This window comes from Gordionus sp. m RMFG-2023, chromosome 1, assembly GCF_954871325.1.
Source record: "Gordionus sp. m RMFG-2023 chromosome 1, tfGorSpeb1-WG-v2, whole genome shotgun sequence".
Taxonomy (NCBI): domain Eukaryota; kingdom Metazoa; phylum Nematomorpha; class Gordioida; order Chordodea; family Parachordodidae; genus Gordionus; species Gordionus sp. m RMFG-2023.
In genome coordinates this window covers 47,140,692-47,158,483 of record NC_088775.1, presented here as the reverse complement: position 1 = coordinate 47,158,483, position 17,792 = coordinate 47,140,692, and the positions used below count along the sequence as shown (strand labels likewise).

General features: G+C 25.3%; 1 protein-coding gene across 2 annotated transcripts in view; it reads left to right on the top strand.

Moving 5' to 3' along the window:
* The window catches only part of LOC135922803 (serine/threonine-protein kinase PRP4 homolog), a 58,917-nt gene that overhangs the window by 18,640 nt on the left and 22,485 nt on the right, over positions 1-17,792 (top strand). For both annotated transcript variants that reach the window (XM_065457279.1, XM_065457278.1), the window contains exons 2-5: positions 11,309-11,494; positions 11,603-11,714; positions 16,378-16,519; positions 17,230-17,288. In XM_065457279.1, the coding sequence (XP_065313351.1) occupies positions 11,309-11,494; positions 11,603-11,714; positions 16,378-16,519; positions 17,230-17,288 (499 nt within the window). The remainder of the gene's footprint in view (positions 1-11,308; positions 11,495-11,602; positions 11,715-16,377; positions 16,520-17,229; positions 17,289-17,792) is intronic.

The window sequence follows — 17,792 nt, the reverse complement described above, 5'->3', positions numbered from 1 at the left end:
TTTTTGCCCCAACAAGCCCCAAATCCCAGGCTTGTAGATTATATTGGTTTATTAAGTCTCATATAGGATAATTGTTATTATCAATAATACACCATTTGTATATAAATAATTCATAAAAAATTTCAAAATGTGATAAAGTTTTAATTTTTTAATTTTTTTTCTAATTCTTTTGATTATCAACCACCAGAAAAGGTGAAAGTTAAAGGGAAAAAAATAGAATTTAAAGCTATAATAGCCAATGAATACTTATTATATCATATTTTTAAGCATAATATAATTAATTCGACCTAATTCTAATAGCCCCTAGTTACTGCTATGATTAACGCTTTCCAGCGCTAAAAAAATATGTTGATATTTTTAAATAAGATTAGATGAAGGGGAACATTGGATTGAGACCTCTATCTTATTAAATCTTTTGTAATCGTCAAAATTATTAATTTTATAGCTTTAAAACATAAAATCTTATCTTTTTTAAATTTAAACATTGTTAAATTTAAAAATAATAAATGCCAACTCCTGTTTCAAATATAAATTTAAAAATGATAAAAAATATATTTAATTATATATTTTGGTGGTTTCAATAGAGATGATATGTGAATTTAGTTCAAATTTAATATTTTGTAAGTTATTTTCAAATCATATTATTCTGCCTTAAAGGGAATGCCTACAATAAATATTTTTAAACATAATGATTATGAGACTTTCTGAAATGGGAAAAGAAGATTTTTTAATTTCATATTCTGTCTATTTAATTATTTCTAAATCTCACTGTGCAAATTGGTTTATTATTCATGATACGGTTTAAAACAATTTCAACTTTAAGAGAGACAGAAGGCCACAAATCCATATTTTTATGCCGTTTAATATTATAGTGAAAAACATTTTAATTATGCTTTAATATTAGTTACTTATCTTAAATTCCGTATAAAACAATTTATAAAATACAGAGAAAATATTCAAAATAACGAAATTTGAAAATTTAGGGCAGGGCTTTAAATAATCAGAGCTAAAAAATGCAGACCGAAGAACACAGGTATATTAATTTACGACATTTACATTATTTATTTTATTACTAATTATGACATTGAAATATGTTAAATTCAATTTTGTTTGTACTGTAAAAAATAGCTAAATATTAATAAAAGTATAATTTTTTTTGGCGTTGATAAAGCTATCCTTTCAAAAATAACCCAGCGGCTGAAATTATATTTTTCTATTAAAATCTTTAGACATTTTTGGAATTGGATAAAAATAAAGTTATTACCAAACTATAATTTACTTCTGGCACCTTACTTTAAAAAGATGAAAGGTGCAATAATTCTTTTTCAATTTTTTTAAAGATTTATATAAGTTAATTGATGATACTACGAAATAAGATTTATAAATAGATTACATGACTTGTTTATTAACTCATATTTTGTTATATTTTATTACTCTAAAATAATAATTTAATTTTTTTTAAATTCTGGAACCCTAACTGAACTTGGGATCAAGACTAGTGCCTGAAATCTAACTCGTTATATTAAAATTTATTAATGTTTACAACCCTTAATATTTTGATTAGTAATTTTTTTAAATCTCACTTTCGCGTTTCAATTTATATATAGAATTTAATTTTATTTATAAAACTCTTCATATATTAAAGATCAATTCACTATATTGCCACAAAAATGAATTTTTCTAACCAAAAATCTAATAATAATAATATGAGAATACCATTACAATCTGCTAGCTGCTTATAGAGTTTTATATTTTTACTAAAAAATATAAAAATATATATTTGCTATTTTATTTTTTTATTATAAATGAATACATTATTGTAAAATTATATATTTAAATTAATATTGGATGCTAGGCCCTTCAAGTACGATAAAATATCGCGATTTCTGTAATCCGATACTATTCTTTTTAGTCTTTCTGAGAGATTCCGGTATTTTTTTCTTGGAGAAGCTTCATCATCACCTTCTTGTAGTTGGACAATTTTTAACTCAGTTAAACTTTGTTGCTTTTTAAGTCCTTAAAATGATATAAATATTGAATGTATAATCAATTTTCCTTTTTAAAAAAACTAAATTATTCTATAATTTTTTTCTTAAATTTTTTACCTGGAAATTTAATATTATACCTGTTATAAATCTCCATATTGTAGGATGATAGGAAGTCAGCAATGAATTAAAACTCCTGTGCCATCCCTCCATAGAATTATTTGTATTCGCGTCGCCATTAAGTATGGAATTATAGCAATTCCATAAAGGAATGGGAAAAATTGGGATTAATCTTTCCCTCCCATAAGATTTCCCTATATATGTGTTTTCAAAATAATCAATAATCGGCTGTAAAATAACATTTTCTTGATAAAACGGAGACATTATTAATGTCTCAAAAGCCATTGTAACATCTGTTTCTGGCACATAGGCCAAACATACCATCATTTTTAAAAATAAACAAAATTGTGTATAGGTTTTATATTGCATTGATATTTCTGGAAACCTTTGTATTTTTCTCCAAAAACTTTGACCAAAATGAAATAAACATCCTCTTTGTTTCGTTAACTGGAAGACCGATTTGAATGCATTGATTGCCGATAACTCAAAATCGGTCATTATAAAATCAGGAGAGATTGTTACATATGATCGAATAATTTCAAAAACTCGCTTGTAATCCTCACTCCTTTTACCGGTCATCAATATGTAAACTAGGGGGAAAACCGTTTTATTTTTTACTTCGTGAAGCGTATATAGTTGATGAAAAAGAGGAGGTGTACATTTAAAAGTACCATCGGCGAACTACATCGCACATGAGGAGAGAAATTCAAGATTTCCATCAGTGGAGAATATTAAAAGTCGCTCGTTTATCTTAATTTATAATATAAAATTGCAGTATTAAAAGTTTAATCTAATAATTTTTAAAATAATTACTTGCAATTTACCAAATTTTGATTTTCAGTTGAAATATATAAAATTTAAACAAATTGTTCAATTTTACCTCATCATCATGAATGATAAAATTCTAGCCTTTCTCTGTAATAGTATATTCGTAGGGTAAAATTAATTCGGCTAAAGAAGTTGGGCACAGTGGTGGATGATTGTGAGAGCTTCTTGTACGGTGTATTATCCTTTTAATAAGGCTGGAGTTAGGAATCTTCATTGCGATGGATTCATCTAGATTTGCCGATATCTCCGAGATAATCATACTGGGAGTATCGATAGTTGTTTTCGCTTTATGCTTAATTTCGTTAACAATTTTTCGTGACTCAGTTTGAGCAATATCCGGAATATGATTGTGCTCGAATTTATTTGGAATTTTTTCATTATTTCGGCATGTGAGCCTGGCCATACACTTATGAGTATCTCTCTCTACGCACCTATAGTAGTAGGTAGGAGGCACCTTTTTATCAAGCCTGTAAACAAAGTTATTATATATCTCTAGATCTAAACCTTTATAACTTTTAATCATAATTATTTAAATGATATATTGAGTAATTTGTTTATATAAAAAATAAAAATATTTTAATAATATGTAAAATAAAATGACAAAAATTTTCGAATCTTTACTATTCTTAAAAAACAAGCCAGTTGCTGTAATATAAATTCTCAGAACACGCTTGAATAAAAAAAAGTGATAAAATAATCTTAAAAACATTTTGTCTGGGTCATAAATAATTTTACGCTATTTTAAAATTATTTTTAAATATATTTTGCCTATAAAAATAAAAAATTTATTTTTTATATCAAATTTATGTCTAATTTTAATTATGATTAATGATAATATAGATATATATATATTTTTAAGGAAAAACAAATTACTAAAATAACTATATTCACATATATACAAATGAGAGGTTTTCTTAATAATAAAATGACCATATAATAATTATTAAAATGACCACGTAAAAATATATAAGTTAAAATAATAATTATTCAAATGACCACATAAAAATATAAAAAAATAAATATTCAAGTGACCACATATTAAAAAATTAATAAATAAATAAAATATCAAAAATTTCCCCATGATTCAGGTAGTTACCCCTTTATCAACGCCAAAAAAATTATACTTTTATTAATATTTAGCTATTTTTTACAGTACTGACAAAATTGAATTTAACATATTTCAAATAAATAATATAAATGTCGTAAATTAATATACCTGTGTTCTTCGGTCTGCATTTTTTACCTCTGATTAAACGTGTCACTCGTTTTTTATGAAATCTCCTGTCTTAATATTCTCAAAATATATAATTTAAATTGGTTTTTAGAAAATTAAGATAAAAAAAATGTAGTCGTACATATATATTTTTAAAGATTTCCTTTAATTCATAAACTATAACATAAAAACAAAATATTTTAAATTTTATAAAGTGGCTTTTAGAAAATTAAGATAAAAAAATGTAGTCGGACATATATATTTTTAAAGATTTCTTCAAATTCATAAACTATAACAAAAATATTTTGGCATTATTAAACAAATCTCATTATTAAATACCACTAACAATATAAACATACGATAATTTTCTAAATTATGTATTTTATCAAAGATCTGATAATGATAAAATTTTGACATGAGAATAAAAATTGGAATCAAGTTTAATTCCTGAATTCTCTAGGAAAAAGTGGAATATTAATCCAGTTCACCAAGCTAACCCCATGGTTATCATATAACTCATCTATCTCCTTTTGTTTTTCAACTAAGATTTTATCAAGCAAAACCATAGATTCGTAATACGAATTCCACTAGAATTTATCAGATACCTACCCAATTTCTTGATGTTACCTGCCATATTGGTAGACATTTTTTGTTTATTCCACAAAGTAAGACATTTTGGAAAGTACTTTGTGATATTATTTTATGTTATCAGCTAAAGCTAAAAAATTTCTGATGCCCATAATTAGGGGAGACCGGTGTTATAATGAACCCAGGGTTATAGTGAGAGTGGCTTTGTTTTCTAGAGTATTAAACTCTAAGAGATAATTTTTTACCAAAACTATATACTTATATATTGCATATGCGGCTATAATTTTTATTTCTATCGAACCGCTTGAAGAATTTTTATAATGCTTTATATCATTCGTACCTTCAAAAGTAACTTTTTACACTTTTACTATTTTTCAAAAATAAAGATTAATATACAATTTTACCACACAAAAATCATCTTATATAAAAGAAAAAATCCTATTTTATAGAATAACAATTTACCCGAACAAAATTGATAATATAAATACTTCAAAATATGATCTTAATCAAAGTGGTGCTACTGGGGCTATTTTTATGGGGTTAGGTCGAACCTTTTTTTTGCTATTTTTTAAAAATTTGACATGCAAAAAAAGCCAAGGAGAGACCAACTAAAAGAAAAAAAATCGAAAAATATTATTATATGATAAATAATTGTTTGGTATACAAATAAATTATATCAAGCATAACAATCAAGACTGCTTTCAATGTCAGTTATTAGTTACATGGCTTTGCAAAGATTGTGAATGTTTTAAATGATTTTATATAACATTTTTATGTTTTAAATCATTAAATATATCCTAATAAAAAAATATATAACTTTTATTTATGGAAAATTAAGCAGAGTTTATAATAGCCTCGATCAAGGGCTTGTTCGTCCCCGGGTAGGGTTCACTCGGTTACCAAAAAAAATTCCAGGAAAAATGATATTTTGAAAAAATTATTAGAGATGTATTTTTGAAATTTAAACATATCATAAAACTAATAGAGCTGAACAAAATGAGATATTTTTTATTAAAAATGATAAAGTACTTATAATTTTCTTAAGGTTTGCCTTTAGGGTTCGCCATAACCCCGTTTTCCCCTACAAGTTTTCAATAAATTAAAAAGAAAAAACTTGATGTTTAATATTTAAAATGATTAGATGTAAAAGAGAAATCTATTTTATTACTTAGAATCTTTTTTATATATTTTGAGTCAAAAAAAAGAAAAGCTTTAGCCTTAATTTCAATAAAAAAATGTTTTTAGAGCCAATCCCCATTTAAACTTAATTTTCAGATTCAACTAAGTCAGTCGAAAAGTCGATAAATATAAAATTTGTAACTTTCATGAAACTCCATTCGCGATATGATAATGCATTCGTTATAATGCATTCGCGATAATGCATTCGCTATAATGCATTCGCTATAATGTATTCGCGATAATTCATTCGCTATAATACATTCGCTATAATGCATTCGCGGTAATATATTCGCGATAATTCATTCGCTGTAATGTATTCGCTATAATACATTCGCGATAACATTTTCGCGGTATTACATTCGCGCTAATACATTCGCTATAATATTTTCGCTGTATTATATTCGCTATAATGCATTTGCGGTAATGCATTCGCTATATTATATTCGCGATAATGCATTCGCTGTAATGCATTCGCTATAATATCTTTTCGCGGTAATCAACATTCGCTATAATGCATTCGCGATAATACATTTCGCGCTAAAATTTTCGCGGTATTGACATGTAACCGTTATTAATACTTATTTTAACATATTTTCCTCAAAAAAATTGAAAAAACTTTAAAAATAGCGATTATGACAATTGTAACTTTTCATTGGTACATCTTCACTAAATTTATATTTACACATGTTATTAATACTTATTTTAACATATTTTCGTCAAAAAAATTCAAAAAACTTTAAAAAGAACGATTATGACAATTGTCACTTTTCTATGGTACATCTTCACTAAATTTATATTTACACATGTTATTAATACTTATTTTAACAAATTTTCGTCAAAAAAATTCAAAAAACTTTAAAATTAACCATTATGACAATTGTCACTTTTCATTGGTACATCTTCACTAAATTTATATTTACACATGTTATTAATTCTTATTTAAACATATTTTCGTCAAAAAAATTCGAAAAACTTTAAAAATAACGATTATGACAATTGTCACTTTTCATTGGTACATCTTCACTAAATTTGAATTTACACATGTTATTAATACTTATTTTAACATACTTTCTTCAAAAAAATTCAAAAAACTTATAAAAGAACGATTATGACAATTGTCACATTAAAATATTATCCTTAAAAAGATCATATAAAATAACATCAAAAAAGTTTCATAAAATCCACCTCATTTAATAATAAATAGATAATTTTAAAAAAATGATAAAAGATTTCACCTAAAAGATTGTTTATTTATCTAATAAAATTTACAATATAATTCCTCAATAAAAGATGTATTTACAAAGAAGATTGTGAAAATCACTAATAAATTATATTATAAAGAATATTACATTTTTACAATATAGCAGCATATTTTTTTTATTAAAAAAACATCAAATAAATAAATTTATTTTCATTTCAAAATATAATATAAATAAAAAATATTAAATCATATCATGTTTATTTGTTGATAATAATAAAATATTTACATTAAATATAAATAAAAAATATTATTTTACTAAAATAAATAAATAATAATTAATGCTAAGCATCGATGCAGAATTTCGACTAATTTATTTTAGCCAATTTTTAGGCTTAGCCGATTTTTAGGCTTAGCCTAATTAGGCTTAGCCGATTTTTAGGCTATACCTAATTAGGCTTAGCCGATTTTTCCACCTAAAATCTCGGCTAAGCCGTTTTTAGTCGGCTAAAATTAGCCGATTACGCAACACTAGTATTGATTTTAATAAATAATGGGCCTCATAGCTAAGCAAGGATTTATATATTCCTTTACATGATAAAAATATCCTTACAATTTTGAACTGCTATCTAAAAAAATGTTCTTAGCAATATCCATTCTTTATGACACATAATTGTGCTTATGGTTTCCTAAGCTAACATTAATCATTCAAAATATTATAAAATTTTTCTTTTGAATATTTTTACATGAATTAGATTAATTAATAATTATTTATATTTATTATCTATATCTATGTATGTTAATGAAATGTTGAAAGGAAAAAAACATGAGATATCAAACAATATGTTCAATTGATTCAAATCAAATAACAACAGATGTTAAAATAAATCAAGTGAAAAATAATAAATAATTATATAAAATGTAATGTAATAAAATGTACAAAAACAAAAAATAATATAAAAAGTAAATAATAAGTTATCTAAAAAATAATTAATAAGTTACAGTGTTGTGTGGTGATGATTTAATGAAACATATTGACGATTAAATTAATGATTGGTTTTGTTGTAACACATTCCCAAAAAAAAACATTCATAATTATTGTAAAAACTTGTTGAGAATTTTTTAAAAAACTTGAAATTTACCACCCTATTCGCTGAATTAAATTCGATCGAAATTTTTCGGTGTTATTAAAAATCAATACCGATTCCGAGATGCAATTGTTAAGAGTATTTGAGCAGTTATTTTACATAAAATTTTTCAAATTTTTATTCTTACACCACAAAGTTCATTAAAGATGGAATTCGATGCATTTCTTTAAATGATTGAATTTATAATTGATTTTTATTTAAATATGGAATTTAATTTTTTTAAGTACTCAAAATAAACGATATATGTTATTTAGCGTTTACTTTCTATAAATAAAATCACCTATTTTTATTTTATATTAAAAATTCAACGACGCTACCCGAATTTTCTCAAAAAATATTAGGCCCGAACCCGGCTCAGGAGGCTCATTGAGCCGCTCGAGCCTGAGCCGTATATTACGTCTCCATCTCGAGTTAAGAGTCGAAAAAACTCGACTATTTAACAACACTAAACAGCATGTAGTAGATTTCCTACATTAGAAATCATTCCTAAATATACCTCTGCCATTCATTATTGAAAATAATTTTCAAAATGTTAGGACAGCTTTTATAATCTTTATTTACGAAATATTTTTTTAAAAGTTTATAAAATTTTAAAATCCTATCGATGGCGGGTATTAGGAACATATCGAGACCAAAATTGTGCTGACTCAATTCTGTAAATACACTCTGTTTTTACCAAATTCACTGAGGCATTATCAGATCAGAAAGCTCATGCAATTTATTGATAATCTCGAATCTACTATATTTACCATTATATGGTTAGCTATGTCTTATGATTTTTCACTATTTGAGGGGAAAAAATTTAATAGTTTTATTGAAACGGCCTTAATTTTGTTGAAATAGCTGAGGATCATATTTCCCTTATATGATGCATCTGTTAGAATTGCATATGTATTCCCATTTTTCAAATCGTCAAGAATTGACCTCCTGGATTTAGGTCCTAAAACATTGATGATAGCCTTGCAATGTTGTACTACAAAATAAGTGTTTGCAATTGCCGCAACTGTAGTTGCATCTGTATTATTTCTTATGATTACCTTATGTATTCAAACGTGATACGTGATAATTAAATCCCTATAATTTTATACACACGGTAGATTTCCAATTCCGGTCGTTTTGCGGGACATTCGCATAAAATATATTTTTAATTGTAAAATTAAAATCGTTTTTTTAAATAAAATTTTATCTTGTTTACATTCTTTTATACTTAAAAAAGATCGTTGGTATAAATTAATATATTTTATTAAATCAAGATGTTATTTTACCCCCTCCATCCATCCCCAGACCAAGTCACAAGTCACCTTAAAAAATTTTTTTAGCAATTTTTATATTTCTACCGCAATTTTCATATTTCTCCCGCATAATACCAAATTTCCCCCACAATTTGAAAATTTTGACCTGGCAACCCTGTTTATTAGGCATTCAAAATGCAATGATACTATTGCCAGGGCCTTGAAATCTGCTGGCATTCCATCAACCTTCGAGCCTACTGGCCTTTATAATTCCGATGGTATATGATCTGATGGTTCTACATGATCCCTTGGAAGAGGGGGAATTCCTAATCTGGGATTTCTCATGCATCGATCCTCTTGCCCCTTCCATTATAAATAGGGACGCTATACTGAACGTCAAGACGAATATACTCTAAATATTCGCCATTGCTACCTGCCAACTATATATTCCTACCACTACGCCACAACTTTAACATCGTTCGGTTCTCATGCCCTGGCCTTCTTTAAAGAGCTGGGAAGGCGGATGTCTGCTAGGACCTAGGATCATAACGAGGGATTCTACCTACGTCAAAGGTTTGCCCTAAACATAATAAAGAGCAATTATCTCAGCTTTATACTCTCAATGACCAATTATAACGTTTGACGCTAAAAGGTAACTTGGATCTCAATCGATAAAAGAGCAAAATTTAATGACTATATTTTTTCCCCAATAATTGTGAAAATTATTACTTATTTTGTAATTTTATACTAAGCTTTTCTATAAATTGAATTTAAAATTTTAAACAATAAATTATTGTCATTATTTATAAACTAAATTTATAATAATATATTTCATAATAAAGATACAAAATAATTAATTTTTTTAAATGATTTAGTATATCCTTTATTTTAATACTTAATTTATTATTTATATATAGTTTCTAAAAATTAAAGCTGACAATTATGTAAAAAAGCTATTTTTCATGCTTCTACCCCCAAAACTATTCCAGCTTGAAGGCTGAAATTTTGCCCATATATTTGTTATATGAACCATAATTAATATACAAAATTTCGTAAAAGCTAGGCGGAATCATGATTGATTTGACATGTAATATGACCATAACGTTTTTTGTGAAATTTTAGTTATAATTACAAATTTATAATCCTTATACTCAAGCCATCTTTATTCAAATTCTATGTGGCTTAATTAATTTCCTTTATATTTGAAAAACAAGCATTTATTATATATTCATAACTAAAACTGCACATAGATAACACAGTTTAATGAAATACAAGATTAGCTATTTTTTTAGATTTATTTCAGCCAATTTATCTGTTTTTTATATTTAACTTTTTTTTAAAACATATATGGAGATAACAGGGTATTTTTTATTTTTTCATGATAGTTTAAAAATTTGAAATTTATTTTCTAAAAAGCAAACTACTATTATTTTGATAAAATTTACTATAATTAACAATTGCATAATTTTTAATCAACAAAAAATATAATAGCAAAACGATTATTTAATTAAATATTTGTCATTAAGCTATTTCTATGAAAAGTTTTTTAAATATTTTAAAAAATTATAAAGTTGAAGTTTATTACTTATTAGAGAACAGTATGGGCTGAGCTCATTACCAGGTTTTTTGGTCCATTCCATAGTTAGTTTTCCTGCCTTAGCCCGTAATATTTTGTGCAAGTTGTCCAGCCTGGCTTGTAAAATTTTTTATATCGAGATGAACATCATAATTTGCATAATTATTAGCTTCAAAGCATTTTCAAACTCTTACTTTTATTGCCAAAAAATAGTGCTTATTTTTTTATGGTTTATTTTTAGCAAAGATAGTACATACCATCCTTATCCCTATGACAGAGAAGACAGGCATTCACACAATAGAGCTAGAGAAATTAATAAAGATAAAATAGATTCCAGAAGATATGATGATAGATATAAATCAAAATATATTGAGGATTATAATTATAGAGAAGCCTTGCATACTAAGTCATCGGAAGTGATAGAAAAGTAAATAATTTATATATTATATTAACTTTTCTCATCAATTTTTTTAAAAATGATACCGCTTATGAACATTTTTATAATTAAATTTTTTAAAATGTTTTTGCATAATAGGTCTCATAAAAATGTCATGATGGAAGTAGTTAAAACACACTGCATTGAATCAGAAGAGGATGAAGATGATATTATTGCGAAACGTCGAAAACAAAGAGAAATTCTTTTGCAAGTTTAAATCTCATAGTCAAAACTCACATTTTTAATTAATCTATTACTCCTTAAAACTTGCTTCTCCTAATTTTATTAAAATTATTTGGTAGGAGGTTTTAAATTAGAAATAACATTTGTTTTTTATAATAAATTAATGTTATTAGCTTTTAGAAACCCTCCATATATACCACATATATAATGTCTAGCTTATTAGAGTGCTCAAAGCCATATTCACAATAATTAAATATATTGAGATAACAATATTTTAAAATAGATGAAATTCCGGGCCAATCGGATCTAATAAAAAATATTGGTATCTATTACCAATTCGTTAATAAATAATAAAAATTTAGAAATTAAAATAGGCATTTTATATTATAATTAATCTTTATTAAAGCATCAAATATATTATTGTTATGTAAAATAACCTTTTTTGCAATTCAAAATTTTAAGTAAACATGAAGTCTTTGCCGTTATTAGATATAGGATCCATGCCGATATTTAGCTTATATCTGCAACAAGAAAAATATTTTAAAATATATAACGATTCAGCTAGTGTTGTTAAAGGCTTGTTTCAACCAATTTTTAAAAATGACTAACTCAAAAATTTTAGTAGCCATTTTTTTCGACGTAAATGAGGCGTTTAACAACACTAAACTGATCAATAACCATTCTCATATTTTAAATATGATTAAATTTTTGATTATAAAAAATAATAGTCCATTTAATCATTTGTGGAAATTGGGGGGTTTTTATTAGAAAATATTGGTCAAAGATAGATTGTAAATAAAAATTAATATAAATATTGATTATCGGATTGGTCATAAATATATGAATCTGCACATTCCTAAAAACTGATCGATAACCATTCTCATATTTTAAATATGATTAAATTTTTGATTATAAAAAATAATAGTACATTTAATCATTTGTGGAAATTGGGGGGTTTTTATTAGAAAATATTGGTCAAAGATAGATTGTAAATAAAAATTAATATAAATATTGATTATTGGATTGGTCATAAATATATGAATCTGCACATTCCTAAACATCTATAACAATTTCCCGAGTCTATCTATCATGCATAAACTCGTAGACTTATATAAGTACATCTGATATATGTTGCAACTACGATTATCTCTCACATGGGTGCTATCAAAAATTATTATTTTATTGTAAAAATAAGCATTAAAATAACCCGAGCTTCTTAATTCCTTGTTAGGATATTGGGTAATTCCATACCAAATCGATAACTTTTCGGCTCGACCTTTTTAATTTCGATAAAATTTTGTATACTAAGACAATATCATTAGAAAGCATCGAATCCAAAATTTTAGCCTCCTAGTACTCATAGTTCCTGAGATATCAATGGTCAAAAGTGCCAAAAATGACGTTTTTTCGAAAAATGCGATTTTTTAAAATTGAGATAAGTTAAAAAATAATGATTTTAAAAATATAAGTTATATGTCAATTTATAACTCTATTAAGGGTCTTTTATTGAATATTAAAATTTTTTTCAAAATAATATTGTTGCGGTTTTTATTTAAGTTATAAATTTTAAACATGAAAACTCCAAGTGTTTCGCTTTCCAAATTTTTTTGAATTTAATATTTTCTTATTCTCTAACCTTATATCTATTCATAAAAAAAATTTAAACTTGGGACAGCCATGGGTTTTTTAGTTATTGCGATTTAAAAAATCAAAAAATAAATAATATTTTCAAAAATAGATGATTTATAAAATAACGCGTTTTGTTAAAATTATTATTTTTTTTAAACTTTTTTCCATTTTAAACATAAATAATAAGATTTTCCAGCATTAATATTATGAAAATATATTATTTAGATCAATGACTTACTTATTATTAATTATTACTTTATTGATAACTTGTAAAAATTATTAGTTTTTATAATAAATGATTAATTCCCTAAAAAGATAGTTACAATTCCTATATAAGAAAATATAATTAATTTCTGAAAGATAATAACAAGTTTTCATGCACCTGCCTTGATATTAATTAATTTTTATTTTACAAATATTTCAATATTAATTTTTTCTTAAAATTATTTATGTATAAATATAAATGTGCAAATCCTTTTAAAGAATCTAAACACTTTAATTGTAAAAAGAACCTGCGTAAAGTCACGACGTGGATGACACAATTTCCAAACATTGAGGCAGAACACTATATTTGTGATAAATGTCGTAAGCGTATATCACAAAAAAATATTGAAAATATAAATTCTGATAGCGAATATGTAAATAATATCCCCACAGCATCCGCATCAATAGATACAATCAATTTAACCTTAAACGAAATTGGAATATCTCCTATTAAGAAAAAAAAACTAACTGAAAAAAATTATCCAAAAAAAGATAGCAAAAATATCAAAAGCTCTTTCAGATATAATAATTAACAATCCAGAATCGCACACAAAAGACAATAATGATATACTCAACAATATGAAATTACATTATTCTAATTTATCTAAAAATAAAAAATATCAATTGCTGACCATTCTGCTTCCTAATTGGAGTGCAAATAAAATAAAAACGGAATTCAACGCTACATATCATATGGCATATAATTCCAAAATCATTTTAAAAGAAAAGGGGATTCTTTCAACTCCAAATCGAAAGCCTGCAAAATATCTCAATCAAAACAGTTGATATTGTTAAAAGTTTTTTTTGCAGTGATAAAGTTAGTAGGGTATTACCAGGAAAAAAAGATTGCTTATCTATCATTGAAAAGGGGGAACGAGTGAACGCTCAAAAAAGGCTAGTTCTTAATAATTTAAAAGAATTATATAGTCATTTTAAGGAGGGTAATTCAAGCATAACAATTGGATTTTCGAAATTCGCAAGCTTAAGACCAAAAAAATTGCATATTGGCAGGGGCTAGCGGAACACATAGTGTATGCGTTTGTAGCATACACCAGAATATTAATTAATGATTTTAGGCTGTGAATTAGCAACATTGACTAAAAATGGTGAGGATATATTAACAATGTTATAGGCAGAATGATTTGCAACCCCCCATTACCAACCTGTTATTTTGGTGACTGTAGCGAGTGTCCTGGCTCGACACTCTTAAAAGAACGCATTGAAAAATTATTTATAAAAAATGATATAGCTCTTATTACGTTTAAACAATGGGTTTCGGTAGATAGAACAACTCTGGAGACTATTTCTCAATCTTCAGACGAATTTATTAATTAAGTAATATCTTTCATGAATTTTTATTTATCTATTATATTTACAAATTAATAAAATAATTTTACGAAATTTAAAATTATTAATGCTGGAAAACCTTATTATTTATGTTTAAAATGGAAAAAAGTTTAAAAAAAATAATAATTTTAACAAAACGCGTTATTTTATAAAGGAGCGCCATCTATTTTTGAAAATAATATTTATTTTTTGATTTTTTAAATCGCAATAACTAAAAAACCCATGGCTGTCCCAAGTTTAAATTTTTTTTATGAATAGATATAAGGTTAGAGAATAAGAAAATATTAAATTCAAAAAAATTTGGAAAGCGAAACACTTGGAGTTTTCATGTTAAAAATTTATAACTTAAATAAAAACCGCAACAATATTATTTTGAAAAAATTTTTAATATTCAATAAAAGGCCCTTAATAGAGTTATAAATTGACATATAACTTATATTTTAAAAATCATTATTTTTTAACTTATCTCAATTTTAAAAAATCGCATTTTTCGAAAAAACGTCATTTTTGGCACTTTTGACCATTCATATCTCAGGAACTATGAGTACTAGGAGGCTAAAATTTTTTTTCGATGCTTTCTAATGATATTCTCTCAGTATACAAAATTTTATCGAAATTAAAAAGGTTGAGCCAAAAGTTATCGATTTGGTATGGAATTACCCTATTGCCAAATTTTTTTAAAATCCTGTCCAACTGAGTTTGAATAAATAATGTACTTAAATGTGGTCCTGATCAACCTTAAAATATCTATCTCTTCAGGTGTGCTATAATACTGTATTTAACATTATAAAACGATTATACATAAAAAAAAATAATGCCTAAAAAGAGCGCCATCCTTTGAGGTTTTCATCCCAAATTTATTCAAACGAAATAATTTTTATTTTCTTAATATTTAAATGTATTTGGAATATACATTTCCAAAATAGTCCTAGTTTTAAAGGCTAATTTTTTTTATCATATATACATCAACACCAAAAAAAATTAAATATCTCATTAAGAGAATCTTAAGGGTTACAGGATGATATATAATTTATACATTTATCGAGTAATTTGAGATTATTAAAACTTCAGATGGCTCTTGTATTGGACTCCAAAAATGAACAAAGTCCAGTAGAAATACTATTAAGAATTAAACCTAGAGGATAGCTAGAACAACATTACTCTGCATCCACTGGATCTAGATCATTAACCTTAAGAATTAATTAGGCTAGACTCTATTTCATCATCATACAAAGTTTCTTTCTTATCAAATATATGGTCAAGTACTTTCAGAATTTGCACAGTTTTTTAATAACGTAACATTTAAATTACTTTATCAGCATAAAATCGGAAATTTGGTTCTGAGGCATTTTTAAATGTTTGGTTCTCTTATTTTTTTAATAATATCTCAACTTATTTTCTATTATTTTTCACAACTGTTGATTTTTTTAAAATACATGCTCTTGATTTAGAAACTTCAAATGACGGGTAAACACTCAGCCAACATTCCCCCAAGCAATTTTATATGTACCAACGTTTCCACATCTACCGAAAAATCGACTCTAAACGTTGAAGAAACCACTTACCAAATTCATAAAAACAATGATCTCAAAAGTACTTTTTTAAACTAAAACTATACTCATTCGAATATAGTTTAACTGAATATCCACCCACTGATTCTCACTTTTTAAATTTTAGAACTAATTGATTAGCAAAAACTTTTTCATTAGCATCTTGTATAAAAATCCGAGTTTTTTTTAACTTGTCGATAAATTATTTTATTATGGATTATAAAATAAAATACATAGTTGGATAAATAAAATATGATAATTATTTGCTTTTCTTTAAATTTAGTTTTTCGTTGCCTTTACAATTTCCTTAGTAAGACTATATAAGTTTATGAAAATTTCAAATGGTTTTGGTTCCCATATTTGTTTTATTTCCCCACTCCACTTTGTTTTTATTTAAATAATAAAACAATTTGTAAAAAATTTATTCTTCTGGAAATGGGAATTAATTTATAAATTTTGATAATGATAATATGTTTAGCTTAAATGTAGTTATGTTTTATCATATTTTTCAAATAACTATCCAAGAACATCGTTTTTATAATATGATCAGCACCTCCAAAACTAAAATAAAGGATCAACAAGAAAATTAATATGCCCCTAAAAAAGGACCCCAAACAAGATTGTTATTTTGGCTTTATTTTAAGTTACCTTTTGATCATACCTAATATGGGACCTGTATTTTATTTTTGATTTTTAATTTCGATTGTATCATATACTTATTATATATGTTACTTGTTTTTTTATGATAAATAGACAACGTTCAAAATACTTTATTAGAGAAAGAATTCGACATGTTTAGTGATAACTTTGAGGTAAAAGATATTTTGATATGACCATATGTTATATTAATATAATTAAATTATTTTATCTCTCAGTACGAGAATGACTTGATATATTTCATATAATTTCACCTTTATCCTAAAATTTATTTATAAGTGTTTAAGTTCGTTTTCTGATCATTCTGAATTTATAATTATTAACCAGATTGACAGATTTGAAACAAATTAGTTTAAACCGATATTATTGATAATTTAAACAATATTTTCAACATATTTACTAAAGTATAATAATTAAATATATTGATAATCAATATTAGGTCATAAAAAATTCTTAATGAACTGATTTTATTTTATATTTCAAATTTTGACTTAAGAATAAAAATAATAATTGCATAATCAATCAGAGATTTGAACCGTTTGACAAAAAAAGGGTCCATGTTCAGAGAACATAAAAAAATGACTCTTTCATTCATTTATTATTATTGTTATACACATTCATAATTTACAAATAAAAAAATTAAAAATGAAATAATTTAT